The 15901-nt window shown below is 38.9% G+C and overlaps 1 protein-coding gene across 1 annotated transcript in view; it reads right to left on the bottom strand.

The window, feature by feature from the left end:
* The window catches only part of malrd1 (MAM and LDL receptor class A domain containing 1), a 153673-nt gene that overhangs the window by 26019 nt on the left and 111753 nt on the right, over positions 1 to 15901 (bottom strand). Inside the window, exon 24 of the mRNA XM_049482896.1 lies at positions 702 to 859. Coding sequence (XP_049338853.1) covers positions 702 to 859 — 158 coding nt within the window. The remainder of the gene's footprint in view (positions 1 to 701; positions 860 to 15901) is intronic.

Genomic DNA, 15901 nt, shown 5'->3' with positions numbered 1-15901 from the left:
GAGTAATTACTACCTCACCTGGTCCTTTTTGCACACTGCAAAATTTGCACACTGTCTTGTTATTTATTATTCTTTGTCTGTATGGTGTTGTATTGTCTGTCTGCACTTTTGTACTATTGCACTATTGTTCTGTCTACACTGTGTTTATGTGCACCATGGTCCTTGGAGGAACGTTGTTTCGTTTCACTGTGTACTCTGTATATAGCTGAAATGACAATAAAAAACACTTTGACTTTGACTTGACTTTGACTAAAGTTAGTTCATCTACATTTCACGTGAAAATAACATTAATTAATGCTGTTGTTCCGTGTTTAATTAACATTACCTAAGCATTGGTACTGTATTATTCATGGTAACTTAGGCATTAATTAATGTTTTAATTAGTCAACACTTAATGTAAAATGTTACCACAATAGCTTTGTCCATATAGTGTATGAATGGCATGACCAAGAGTTCTACTGTCTTTTTCTATTAAAACAAATGCAATTGCAGTGCTAATAACTTTACTGATGGATGGATTTGAATGGATGTTTGAATAGATGTTTTTACATTATGACTCACACTAAAAGGCAAGCTCTAATCTAGTTATGATTCAACACATGCAATTAGTAGGTAATTATATATAAATAGAACAATGTCAACAATAATTAGACCTCTAAAGGTTAACTGATTCTTTTCTCTTTAGTCATTTTCCTGCTCACCTTCAGCGTCCCCATGCGCTTGGAGCCGAACATGTAGAACCACAGCCGCAGATGGCACACACCGACGCTGGCCGGAAACTCCAGCTGGGTGGTTACCCTGGCAACATCCCCCTCTCGCTGCAGGGCCGAGTTCACATACAGGTATCCTCCCGACCCGTCTAACCATGGTCAACAATGACAAACACACACAAAGGCCATTCAGCAGAGCTTTTCACACACACTAGAGATGCTAAAAATCAGAATAAATGTAAAATTATGAATATAATAATCCACAGGTGAATCAGTCCCACACCACAGGAAGTTCTACACAGCTGCAGATGCTGAACAGCCCTGGTTTGGACCACTACAGGCAGGTAATCAAATACAGTAGTTTTTCATGATTTTTCTTTATAAATCATTGGTTGTTCATATCAACAATTTCAGTTAAATATATCATATAGCAGACAAACACAGTGATATTTGAGAAGTGAAATGAAGTTTATAGGATTTTCAGAAAGTGTGCAATAATTCTTTAAATAAAATTAGGCAGGTGCATAAATTTGGGCACCCCAACAGAAAAATTACATCAATATTTAGTAGATCCTCCTTTTTGCAGAATAACAGCCTTGAAACACTTACTATAGGTTCCAATTCTGATTGAAGGTATTTTGGATCAATCTTCTTTACAAAACATCTCCAGTTGTACAAGTTAAAGAAGTAGTAGTAAACTAAAAATTACTAGGTGTTACAATAGACAATACACTATCATGAGTAAATCATATTGATAATGTAATAAAAAAAGTGGGAAAAAAAGCCGTTATTATCTGCTATAAAAAGATATTCTGTATTTTTTACACAGGCGGTTTTAAAACTGGTAATACAATCAAATGCAAGAAAAAAGATTTTTGCTGTTTTTTAACTTGTGTATTTTACATTATAAATATTGAATGTGTATAACCATGTTACAATTGTGGACATATATACATTCAAACAGAGATCCTTGAGTTGAAACAATTTAATAGTAATAACTGAATTTAGTCTGTTACCATTGGCCGCTTCTTTTCCATTGGCCTTTGGCACTATCTATTTGCATACTGGGTGTCTACCCATTTTCTGACACGCATCTTTAGTGTGTAGTCATTCCCTCTGGGCTACCTTAGGTAAACTTGTAGGTCAGATATAATGATTGTAGCGGGCTCAGTGGTTTAATACCTGGTGCTAATTGAGATGTTGAAATATTTTTTTATTGGGCGCCAGTTATTAAATTAATTTAATTAGATTAATTAATTAATTAATTAATTAATTAATTAATCAAATTAATTAATAACACAAGACATCTCAGGGTGTGGTTTCTACAGGTGACAGAAATTTTCATAACCAAGTTATCCAGAAAAACACACTGAAATGACAGGTTTTGTAAAATAAAAGTATTTATTAAATCACACAGATATGAGTAAATAATTCATTAAAAAGTCATAAATGTAGCCATTAGCTATCAAATCATAGTGTAGAATGATAAATGAGAAATAAAAGAACAAACACGTTATAATGCTGATATGAAAGGAATAAAGATTAATATAACTATTAAGTGAGTATTTCTAAATAAGGGTCTAAGGCATTTTAAGTCTACGAAACCAATTCTTATTTCCAACCAAGCCACTCAAAATGAGTCATCTATACTAAAGACGCTCTATTAAAGACCCGACCAAACCATGACCAACAGACACCATCTGCCGAAAGATTAAACCCAGCTCTGCCTTACTCTGAGTTGTTGAAGTGGGCCTTGGTGACGTCCGCCTGGGTTGGTCGTCTGCTGCTTCACCCCGAAAAAGGATCACGTGAGCCTGTCTGCAGGGTGGGTGGACTTCCTGTGTCAGCACGGAGCCCCATTAGAACCCACAGGGAAATCCCTTCGCTCTCAGGTGGCTTGCTGGTGGCCTCCGGACCGCAGATTTCTGGGTTGGATCTGGCGGATCTCTTTTTCAGCTGTACTTTAGCTAAACTTAGATGGAATAATGCTTGGCTTCGTAGATTGTAAAATAACCTTAGATATTTTAACTAGGATAGCTAATATTAATATACTTGAAGATTAAATGCACTAGTCTAAGAAAACTAACTTAAGATGACTAAACTAACAGTCTATCCTTCCTCCATCTCTGGGCTCCCTAACCTCTCTCCTCTAACTGTTTTCCTCAACTCATCTTCTCCAACTCCTTCTCTAACTGCTTCTCTAACTGCTTCTCCTCCAACTGCTCTGACCTGAACTCCCAAAACTCAACTGGCAACTCTAAACTGGAAACTGAACTGTGTCTGCCCAGTTTAACCTATTAGTCTCTGTGGCCTGTTTGGCCCCTGAGCTATGATTGGCCCTGTGGCCCAAATGTCTGTGTTTTGATTGGTCTAGGAGCAATTTCAAACTTTGGTGGGGATTCACAAAGGGCCATAAACCCCCCCTCCTCACATGGTCAACATGCTTCAGCTAGTGGTCTATGTTTCTAATAGACCAAACCAAAAGAAAACTCAACTAAACAGTGGATCAAAATACATTTTTCAGCATATCAGTTTGTGATGATAAATTCAGGAAACACAATCTTACAATTGAATCACAATAAATGTAATATATATATATTTTGCCCACAAACAGTTTTGTAATACTCAAGATAATCTTAGGAATACAATGATGGATGGTACTCTGTCAGAAAGAGATCAAGAGTCATGTTATTATTTAAACCCAATTAAATCACTTAAAAGATAATACATGGTTAAACCACTGATAACCAAATAAAGCTAAATTATCAAATGCTAGTTAAACCTTGTTGATTCAGACTTGAATGTGTAGGAGAATTTAATCAGGACACATCCAAACACATATACCATATACCAGACACATATACCATTATCTAGTAAACATTCTATAAAACACCTTTTTTATATAGTCAATATATATGTATTTTAAGCAAAATCTTCTCAGTGAGAAATTCCTCTCCCTCTGCTGTGTTTAGATAAGCGGCTGTCGTCGGAATTTACGACCGTGGGGGAAGTTGGTGAAGTTGGTGTTGGGAATGTAATTTCCAAGCTAAGAGCATTCATTTTAACTTCATGAATCTTATTTCTAAGTGGTTGCAGAAAGCACAAACCCCTAAATTGGTATAATATATTTGGTGAATTTACAATTTCCAAGGCATTCATTAAGTTTTGAACCCTCTCTCAAGTCCCGTAGTCCCGTCCTTGTCCTGGTGATTGTGCTGTTGGCAAAACCACAATTGTGCACAGTTCCAGATGTTTAAACATTAACGGTCCTAAATCCAGATTTACGACTGACAGCGTCTGAAGGAATGTCAAAAAAGAATTTAAAAATGTTTACCCTGACTTGCATTTAGGGTTCTCGAGCGAGGCTGAGTGAAGAAATAGTCAGGAAATGTCATTTTGAAATTTAAGGCTGTTTGAAAAAGATAACTCCAAGGCTTTTAGAGTGTTCTGGGGGTTGAAGTTCCTTATAGACCATAAAGTGGGGGTAGTGTGTGTGTGTGTGTGTGTGTGTGTGTGTGTGTCCAAGCGATGCAGGAATCCTCTGTTTAATCCACTACATTCCCCCCCCATCGATCGATGGGCCACTGGACGTTGGGTCATCGGTCGATGTCAACGTGGATTTCTGTAGACAGAGCATGTTAGGGTACATCTTTCATGCAATTGGTGTCTTGTTGGTCATGCTTTCTTAAAACAATCTACTACAAGGTCGCTGACAGAGTTTTTGGTCTAATGGATATACAATTTCTCTGATGATCAGTTTTTTTTTTTGTTGTAGCTATTGGCTTTTGGTTCTGAATAGAATAGTTAATTTAATGTGATAGTGTGGCAACAAGCATATGAAAGGGTCACAAATAGTTTGCTAGCTATTTGTTCCTTTATAACTTTATCAAGACAACCTACCCATAAGGTATGCTTCAATAATTAGCCACTACTTAGTCAACAATTGAGAACAATATAGCGGAGCAAACGTAGTCAGAAGGGAAACAAAATATGTTTTGGGCACCTGAAGAGAGGAGAAAAAAAAATTGGCACCCCCCCTTCTCCACGTATTTATTATACTGCTATGCTAATGGTTTGAAATGGTGATTCAAACTCTAGGTTTAACAAAATATCCAATTTGTTGTGGGTTATGCTACTCGGATAGGTGAGTTCCAGACAATGAATGTGTGGTACGTTCTCAATTTAACAATTGCGTCAGGCCAGAAAATGGTGGACAATGAACACTCAGTGTGTGTAGGTATTTAGCCCCGTATTATGATTTAACCTAGGGCATTATTGGTCCCGACTTGTCCCATGGGGCTTTTGCATAGTTTAATTGGGTTACAGTGAACTTGTTTGAGAATCGGTTTAATAAAACACTGACGATGCGGGATTTGGTTCCAGATGCGAGGCAGTTTGTCTGCCCCTGCATGAGGACCAAACCAATGAGACCTGAGCTCGCGAATTGTTTTGCCAGTGCTGTGCTGGGACCTCACCAGTAGCTTGTCAGCAGTGTAGCACAATGGTTGGTATCCAAGCGTGCTTTTTCCCAGTTTTGGGTGTTTCCGCAGTTCTCCGCTAGAACGGTGAGATATACCAACACCTGAGAAAGTGTGGTTCAGCGAAAAAGTTGTGGCCTGAGCCATTTCAATAGGGTCTGGGGGACGTCCCCTCCATCTGGCAAATGCACCTGCCACAGTGATGCGATGTTTGTTCCTTCGAACAAATTTCATGAGTCTTTCGACCCAATCCATTTGTGGAATTGGCCATATACCACACAGATCTTCTGAAGATTGGGGATGAAAACACACTAGCCTTTCTCCAACAAGTGGCAGATATGTCAATTGTGGGAATGCTTGGTGTGTTTCCCCCATCATTTTGTGGTCCACCCATGGGTGATCGAGGGCCTGGGCCAGGCTCTCCCCCCCATGGCGCTGAGGCACCACGAATGAAGATGAAGCGTGTGTATCTGGGGCATAAACAAACAGGCCCTTGAGCATCCTGAAAGACGCACAGTAAGTGGCAAGTGGATCAAGGTGAAATGCCAGTGTTCTGAAAGAAGTGTTGTCACATGCACCAATTGTCATGTTAACTTTCCATTTGATTTGAGCATTCCGAAAAGCACATCCATCTGTGTAGATGGTGGGAATGTTTTTACATTCATAAGAATCCAAGGGACTGTGTTTGTCTGGAACCACTGGTGCAGGAACAAGAAGAGAACAATCCTTTTGGTGCACGAACAGAGGATCACAGTTAGTCCGTGGCAAGGAACCTGCAGGTGGTCTGTGAACAGCTGACTTGTCAGCCCATGGAACAAAGATTTCACCGTTGACCGTTGTGTTAAGAGTGAATGACTTTCCAGCTTTTGGGTTGTACTCATCTACAGCCGTAGAGGGAGTCAATGCCCATGAACAGGTGTTTTGTTTTAGAATCATGCTAGGGGATTCTGAGGATGGTGGTTTCAGAACCCTGACCATGAGCTTCTCATTGATTCCCGTGGAATTTGAAGGTTCAATGAGCTTGTGTGGCTCAATGTTGCTAGCAACATGATAGCATTGAACTCTCTCCTGTGCCTTAGGACAGGGCAGGGGTTCGCAAACCTGTGCCCAGATTCTACGATGCTGAAAGTCAATCAATGGTTTGAACCGGTCAAGGAGGTCATTGCCAAAGAGCAATGGGACGTTCTCCAATGGAGAAATGTGAATTGGATGGGTGAGGCTCATTGGACCGATGGCAACGTGCACCAGGGCTGCAGAATGCAGAGTGATACCAGTGTGCGAATATGGTTGAAGGTGAAGAGCACACTTTTTCAGAGGTATCTCTTTGTTGTTTCGGCGGGCTGTCGCCCTCACCTGGTCAAAAAGTGAATTTGACATTAAAGAAATGTCTGACCCCGTGTCCAAAAGAGCTTCATACCCGAACACATCTTCCAGCCAGGTGGCTAGGTAGAATTTTGGTGTTGAACCTTTCTCGGTTAAGAAACCCAAGAATTGTTTAGGTGGTGGATCCTCCAGGCTGAGGAAAGAAGCTTCCTCAGTGTGGTTGTTTTCAGCGTCTGGCTGTACAACCAAGGCTGCATTGGGGTGGATGGATTTCGCACCCCCCCAAGCAGGTTGATCTGGAGCTTGGACAATTGGCAAGAATTCAGATTCAGCATTGTCCTGCTTGCGTATTTCGTTACGAAATTGTCTGAGCAGACTGCCGTCTTTAGTGCTCAGGTTAGTTGGATATGTCTCATGCTTGTGCCCTTTAGGTGGACACCAACGTTTGTGGTGCTTTGGGCTCTTTCTCCTGAGCGGAGATTGAAGTTTGCTGGAGCTCTGTGCTCGAGCGTGGTGCTGTGAGTATTTGCCATTCCAACTGCGTTTTATCCTACCTTTCCTTCGATAGGTGGGCTTTTGGTCACTTTGCTTGGCCCAATGTAGGGACGAGCGACGCCAAGAGTGGAACACTCTCTGGTTTTTGTGGTTTAACTGGGTCTTAGGTGGCATTGGAGCCTTGTGTGCCCCTTTTTGCTTGACGTGGGAGGACTGCTCATTAATTATCAGGACGTCATTTGACTCTGATTTTTTATTAATGTTTTGTTGGAACTTAGCAAATCCTCTGAGAGCCAAATCACGCAGCTGCCGGCTTGTTAGCGTACGAGGGCAGGCTGCGACTCCAAAAGAGTGACTGGTGGAGGGATGGAGGTTTCTCACGAACAATGTTTTGAAAACTTCCTCTTCCTCCATTCCAGGCTCATTTCTATAGCCGAAATAAGCGTGCCTGAGGCGGTGATAGTACTGTAGGGGTGTTTCCTGGCGACTCTGCTTTATTGCAAGAGCTGCAGCAAGGCCGGTTTGAACAAGGTTGTTGGAGAACTCATTCTCCAAAGCCTTGCAAAGAGCAGGATAGTCTCTCTTAACCTGGGGTGGTTGGCGCTCAATGAAACGTCCAACTTCCCGACTAGAGGACACCTTAATGAGGTAGATTTTATCATCTACCGTGGCCTTGGGGAAACGGCGTAAGAAGAAGTCAATGTCGCGAAGATACTGGTGGACATCATTAGAACCGTCCGGTTCTGGTTCAAAGCGTGGGATGTTACGCGCAATTTTGTCCAAATCTCTATCAGAGGGTGCTTGAGGATGCACAGAGGTCCCATGTGGCTGGGAACGCTGAGTGAACCTTGGTTCTACTGGCGCTTCAGCACCTTTAAGGGAGACTAGAGGGATTGTATTTGTGGATGGTTGTTGCCTAGGATCCGGAACCCCAGGGGTTCCTGATTTACCAGCTGGATTGATGGGGGAGTCTCCCTCCATCATCAGCTCAAATGTTAACTCTGTTTGGTCTCGAGTTAATTTGACTGCATTGTTAGCATGTGCTAATTCAGTTTGTAGCTCAACCTGTCTTGCAATAGCATGTTTTAGTTTTTCCTGTGACTGAGCTGCAAGTTGGGTAGCTATGTTGGCTTCCTTTTGAAGCAGCTGCACTTCGGTTTTTAGGTCTCTTTGGTTCATTTCAGACTGTACAGTTTTGTTCTCTAGGTCTGCAACTCTATCATTTAAAGTCACAATCTCTGCTTGGAGATTTTGAATGGTTTTGGAGGAAGCAGCAAGTTGATCCTGTGACAACAGCAGTTGTTTCCACAGTATTAGGGAAATCGGATCCACTTGTTGCTTGCCCTCAAGGATTTTAGATCCACACTCATTGAGGCTTTTGGCAATTAGTGCATGGAGACCCCCACTGTCCATTTGTTGGACTGGGATGGTAAGTCCTGGGGGTAAACCAGCTGTAAGCTCTAAAAGAGCTTTTTCGGTGGCACACATTTTGATTTACGTAAGGCACGTGGAATCAAACAATTTTGATGACAAACAAGTTTATTTTATGTTCGAGTCAATTAGCATTTTGCCTTTGCTAAGAAGAAAATCTGTTAAAAGTGGGTGACCTAAGGTTACAATTAGTAGATTAATTTAAAAGAATAGTTAGATTTGTTGTCAGTGGTGCTAGTGAACAGTTTAATAACTGTAGGGCACTATACACAATATGTCTAAATATGAGTATAGTTATTAACTATGTACAGGATGGGAGAATTTAACTATGTATTAAGCACAGGTGTGCTGGGTATATGGTTGAGTAACTGATAACTGGATAAGTTTTTTTTTTTTTTTTTTTTTTTTTTTTTTTTAAATGGTTAATTAATTAATTAATTTCAATTAGTTATTAATAATTGATCTTAATCGATCAGGAATTAATCTTAATTTATTTGAAGATGGTTGAATTAAATTGAAAATAATTAATTAACAAAAATTTAATTAACTTTACTTAATCAAATTGATTAAAATGACCAGTTAATTATTTATGTTGTGATTAGTTACTCAATGGAGATAGCTATTTAGCTTGGTTCAATGTAACATAAAGAGTAATGTTTGAGAGAGCAGACCTGAAACTTAAATTTAACTATTTAATATAAACCAATTAAATGAATGCAGTTATTTGTTCACTTATTTAGAAACCATTTAACCCAACCACAATGCAAATTCCCTTTATTAACTTAACAAAAGTTTGTTTGAAATTGCACCCTCTGGCGACAGAAACTCTAAATGCACTCTACGGGATGATAGCAATTACACAAGTACAACACCAGGTGGCGACACAGCTATATGGCTAAGTGGCTCCCTCTGGTGGTCAAACAAATGAAATGCACCTTTCTGCACTGTATGCAGTTAACCAAATCAAACACCAGATGGCGATGTGGCAGTGTACCCCCCCTAGTGGTGAGGGGTAGTAAAACACCCTTTGAGTTTGAGTGTAAATAGTCAGGCTGTCCACCAGATGGTGGCAGAGGCCGACTGGTGGGAGTGGTCACGCCCACTGATGATGCCACGTTAAGGACCGCCCCTTGGGTCTGGGACCTGGTCAGCAGATTTGACTGACTCAGTCGACTGTGAATAGCAGAGGAGAAGGGCACGGCTGTCCGAAAGTTTAACACAGCAGCAACACACTTCACAAGATGAGCAAAGAGGATTTACATCCTGGCGTGGTTAGTTTAATCACGCACACAATAAACTTCCTGCCACTCAGGGTGGTGTTACATAAAAGTTAGCTACTCTTTTACGCACGTGGAAGTGTCCAGTACTGCAGGATTTTACGGATTTCGCGCAAAAACCGGCAGTTTTAACTGGAGCGCGGAGTCGATGAGCCGGAGATCCGCGACTCAGGGCTGCGCGAAGGCCTTATCAGATCAACACTGGCAAAATATGTCTATTTTACCGGAAACAGTTCGAACTTTATGTAAGTACACACGTATATACACGTATATACACCCGGGTTTAAGGTTACCCACACACGGCGGTGTGTCAACCAAGCTTATTTTACAAATAAGCGTAATGTTTTCAAGAGCGCTCGCATACCACACACATAACTGTACACGTTATACAGACACACAGGGGACCGTGCGCGCGACGCGCACACACAGCGGGGGACTGGCCAGTCCTGAATTGTAAACAAAAACACGTGTAGCACATGCGCGTGTGTTTCTAACACGCTGGGTTTATGCAGTTAACTCCAACTAGGCCAGCTAGCCAGCAGCTAACGCATTTAATAATAACAACAAAATACACTTTATTCTGCAACTTACAGCGCTATTTTCTGGAACTGGTTATGAAATGTGTATATATTCTGGTCTCGCGGCGGAGAACCAATAAGAATATAATCCTGCCCCACGTTGGCGAGCCAATTTATGTAGCGGGCTCAGTGGTTTAATACCTGGTGCTAATTGAGATGTTGAAATATTTTTTTATTGGGCGCCAGTTATTAAATTAATTTAATTAGATTAATTAATTAATTAATTAATTAATTAATTAATCAAATTAATTAATAACACAAGACATCTCAGGGTGTGGTTTCTACAGGTGACAGAAATTTTCATAACCAAGTTATCCAGAAAAACACACTGAAATGACAGGTTTTGTAAAATAAAAGTATTTATTAAATCACACAGATATGAGTAAATAATTCATTAAAAAGTCATAAATGTAGCCATTAGCTATCAAATCATAGTGTAGAATGATAAATGAGAAATAAAAGAACAAACACGTTATAATGCTGATATGAAAGGAATAAAGATTAATATAACTATTAAGTGAGTATTTCTAAATAAGGGTCTAAGGCATTTTAAGTCTACGAAACCAATTCTTATTTCCAACCAAGCCACTCAAAATGAGTCATCTATACTAAAGACGCTCTATTAAAGACCCGACCAAACCATGACCAACAGACACCATCTGCCGAAAGATTAAACCCAGCTCTGCCTTACTCTGAGTTGTTGAAGTGGGCCTTGGTGACGTCCGCCTGGGTTGGTCGTCTGCTGCTTCACCCCGAAAAAGGATCACGTGAGCCTGTCTGCAGGGTGGGTGGACTTCCTGTGTCAGCACGGAGCCCCATTAGAACCCACAGGGAAATCCCTTCGCTCTCAGGTGGCTTGCTGGTGGCCTCCGGACCGCAGATTTCTGGGTTGGATCTGGCGGATCTCTTTTTCAGCTGTACTTTAGCTAAACTTAGATGGAATAATGCTTGGCTTCGTAGATTGTAAAATAACCTTAGATATTTTAACTAGGATAGCTAATATTAATATACTTGAAGATTAAATGCACTAGTCTAAGAAAACTAACTTAAGATGACTAAACTAACAGTCTATCCTTCCTCCATCTCTGGGCTCCCTAACCTCTCTCCTCTAACTGTTTTCCTCAACTCATCTTCTCCAACTCCTTCTCTAACTGCTTCTCTAACTGCTTCTCCTCCAACTGCTCTGACCTGAACTCCCAAAACTCAACTGGCAACTCTAAACTGGAAACTGAACTGTGTCTGCCCAGTTTAACCTATTAGTCTCTGTGGCCTGTTTGGCCCCTGAGCTATGATTGGCCCTGTGGCCCAAATGTCTGTGTTTTGATTGGTCTAGGAGCAATTTCAAACTTTGGTGGGGATTCACAAAGGGCCATAAACCCCCCCTCCTCACATGGTCAACATGCTTCAGCTAGTGGTCTATGTTTCTAATAGACCAAACCAAAAGAAAACTCAACTAAACAGTGGATCAAAATACATTTTTCAGCATATCAGTTTGTGATGATAAATTCAGGAAACACAATCTTACAATTGAATCACAATAAATGTAATATATATATATTTTGCCCACAAACAGTTTTGTAATACTCAAGATAATCTTAGGAATACAATGATGGATGGTACTCTGTCAGAAAGAGATCAAGAGTCATGTTATTATTTAAACCCAATTAAATCACTTAAAAGATAATACATGGTTAAACCACTGATAACCAAATAAAGCTAAATTATCAAATGCTAGTTAAACCTTGTTGATTCAGACTTGAATGTGTAGGAGAATTTAATCAGGACACATCCAAACACATATACCATATACCAGACACATATACCATTATCTAGTAAACATTCTATAAAACACCTTTTTTATATAGTCAATATATATGTATTTTAAGCAAAATCTTCTCAGTGAGAAATTCCTCTCCCTCTGCTGTGTTTAGATAAGCGGCTGTCGTCGGAATTTACGACCGTGGGGGAAGTTGGTGAAGTTGGTGTTGGGAATGTAATTTCCAAGCTAAGAGCATTCATTTTAACTTCATGAATCTTATTTCTAAGTGGTTGCAGAAAGCACAAACCCCTAAATTGGTATAATATATTTGGTGAATTTACAATTTCCAAGGCATTCATTAAGTTTTGAACCCTCTCTCAAGTCCCGTAGTCCCGTCCTTGTCCTGGTGATTGTGCTGTTGGCAAAACCACAATTGTGCACAGTTCCAGATGTTTAAACATTAACGGTCCTAAATCCAGATTTACGACTGACAGCGTCTGAAGGAATGTCAAAAAAGAATTTAAAAATGTTTACCCTGACTTGCATTTAGGGTTCTCGAGCGAGGCTGAGTGAAGAAATAGTCAGGAAATGTCATTTTGAAATTTAAGGCTGTTTGAAAAAGATAACTCCAAGGCTTTTAGAGTGTTCTGGGGGTTGAAGTTCCTTATAGACCATAAAGTGGGGGTAGTGTGTGTGTGTGTGTGTGTGTGTGTGTGTGTGTGTGTCCAAGCGATGCAGGAATCCTCTGTTTAATCCACTACATGATTAACTGCCTGGTCTCTTTGTTGTAGGCTGTAAGAACAAACATCAGTTTATGAGCTGCAGTAACTCTGTGTTGGCTGTATGTTATACTGTTCACTTTACAGAATCTTTTTCTTCATCTAATTTTTTCATACATATTTCAAATCTGTATTTTACTTAAATTAAATCAAAGAGAAGATTTAATACAAAACTTCTTTATTTACCTGACCATAACTAAAATGGTCAGGTAGAATTACAGTATGTTTTGCACTATAAGGCAAAACATTCCCAAAAATCATTAGTGCGTCTTTTAATCTGGTGTGTCTTATGTATGAATTTTACCAGTCAGGTTGTAAGAAGGAGTAAAGCTGCTCCGCTTAAGTGCAGCGTTATGCAGTAGAGTTTCAGTTAACTTCTCTAGCAGTATTAGCTTTACCCGCTAAGCGCTAGCCATTCGGCCATTCAGATGTGAGTATTATTATTATTATTGACCTTTCAGATATAAGTATTATCAGCCTGTAGTCTGCGAGTTTACCATGTTAAAACAAGCTACGTGGGACAAACCGCTAGTTAATATCACTCTGGTTTACTGGAACACTCATACTTTCTCAGTGTAGCGCTGACAGTTGGCAGTTATTAGCGATTAGTCGCTAATGCTAATGCTCCAGTCTTGTTGGAAATCTGGAAATCTAAGCTTACTGTAAATAAACAGAAGCCCTCTACTCACCCAAATAAGCAGTTTTCAGTAGATTAACATCCAGCACTAGATTGACTTGTTTGACTCATCTTAATTTTTTTTTTTTTTTTTTTTTTACAAATTGCAGTTTATTTACTTAGCTTAGCTGTACAAGTCCTTTATAATCCGGTGCACCTTGTATATGAAAATTGAGCAGAAAATTGACAGTGAAATTGAAAGTGTTCTTTACAGTGCAAAAAATACTGTACAATGCAAAGGAATTTATATAACAACAAAAAAAAAATCAATGAAATTATCTTACAATTCAGGAAGAATAACTAGATTTTAGACTAATTAACTAATGAACCCAAGTTTTTAGTAAACATTACTCAGAAATCTGACAAAATAAGGCATAGTAAACGTAACATTCCCAGGCTTACAGTGTAACCTGCATATGAGAATAAATCAAACTAACTGCAAAACTAAAAAAACTATGATGAACTTTTGACTAACTATTGACTAAAAGTTGAGATAAATCTAAATGAAAACACTCTGCAATCAGTTACTTTATAGTCCTAAGCTGGCCTGATCTTACATTTTATTATAGCTCACAGTTGGGCTGATGACAGTAGCTTTATGACTAAACTCTGCAGGAGTCTTTCCACTCGTTCTCTGCTCTCTCACTGCAGACTTTATAATCCCCCCAAGGAGTTCAATAAATGGAAGCATGGCTCAATTTCCTTTTATGAATTCCCATAATGATGCTAGAATACTGCAATAATTTAGTGCCACTCAAATCCAGGAAGCCATCTAATCAGCCACTGATTGGAGTCAGTCTCAGAAGTGCTGGTCTTGAACAGAAGACCACTTGATGCATCTTGCCATTAAAGTGACTTATTTTATACTCATCACTGTACCTACCATCGTACATGCAGTACTTCAGAGTATGTTAATGTACTATATAAGTTAACACAGATACTGGAGAATCTGTGCTACCCTATGCATCACTCTCTGACAGCGCTGAGAAGCTTCTTCAGTGTCCGGCTGCTGCTGCACCCGCAGTGTGTGAAGGAGAGATAGTGCAGGTCCTTCTATCCGGCTGCTGTCAGGCTATCAGTCACTATTTCCACTATTTCTTTTTGTGTGCAATAAAACTGTTTATGTATTACTGTTCTAGTGTTCTGTTCTAGTGCAATAGCTAAATTCACCATGTGTAGTATAATCGCTTTACCAACAATATGTGCAACGCCACCACTTATTTAATATTTATTGGCCATTTAGGTACCACTTTAAAATAAGACTACCCTTATAAAGAGTTTATAAATAGTTTATACATGAGTTTATTAATTATTATTGAATAGGTTGTAAATGCTTTAAAAAGCATTGATTAACAGTTGCAACACATCAATTAAAAAAGGCAACAGTGATCCGTTGTTTGCTTAGTCATTTAATTTATAGTAAACAGTTAAACATACTTACAAATATATTTAATATGAAAGGTTTATGAAAAACACAAAGTAAGATCAGTATTTAGGAAGATCTGAGGTTTGACAGTATAAATGAGGGTGGAATCAAATTAGCAAATTTTCAGCTCACTGTCGACATTTCTATGTATGTGTTGTTATATATTTATTAACTGTTTATTAAGTGTTTAATTGTTTTTTAAGTATTTGCAACCCAATTAATAACCATTCATAAAATCATTAACAAACCATTCATAAACCCTTTATAAAGGTAGTCTTATTTTAAAGTGGTACCGCCAGTTATTACTATTTTATGTTTTAAATGTATGGCCAAAAAAGTGGCCACCAGGATTTAAGTAAGTAAGTGATGTGGGGTTGATGCTGCAGTTGGTCAGGTCTGGATACAGCAACAGTACACTGAAAAAAATGATGAGTAAAATTTATGATACATAATATATTATATTTTCTGAAATGTAAAAATACTGTCTCAACACAGACTTGTTCTATTTACAAAATAACTCTTTGAGATTATTATGTAAATATTTGAATATGTTTTTTTAACTAAAGATATTTAAATTTCAGAAATTCTAATATATTATGTATCATAAATTGTTTGAGTAATATTGTATAAATTAAGTAATTGTTATTAGTAGGGGTGTCACGAATTGTATTTCCGATTTTAGGGTCACGATTCGATTCGATTCTCGATTTTCTTTTTTCTTTTCTTTTTTACAGCAGAGAGGTCTATGCCCGTTTTAGATTAGTCTATGGTCAGTCATTGGTTTGATTCATCAAATTAACAATATCTTATTTCAAAAGGTGGCTTGATATAAGTGATGCAAAGTGATCTGTAATACACCACATTAGGCACTAATGGTCAAATTTATATAATTTAATTAAGATATATATGTAATGCCATCTAGTGTCTTTTTTTGGTAGCAGCAGTGTGCACATAACAAAATAAATAATA

This window comes from Astyanax mexicanus, chromosome 8 (assembly GCF_023375975.1).
Source record: "Astyanax mexicanus isolate ESR-SI-001 chromosome 8, AstMex3_surface, whole genome shotgun sequence".
In the NCBI taxonomy this organism is placed as follows: domain Eukaryota; kingdom Metazoa; phylum Chordata; class Actinopteri; order Characiformes; family Acestrorhamphidae; genus Astyanax; species Astyanax mexicanus.
Note: the sequence above shows the minus strand (reverse complement) of the source record. Positions and strands in the feature narration are given on the sequence as shown.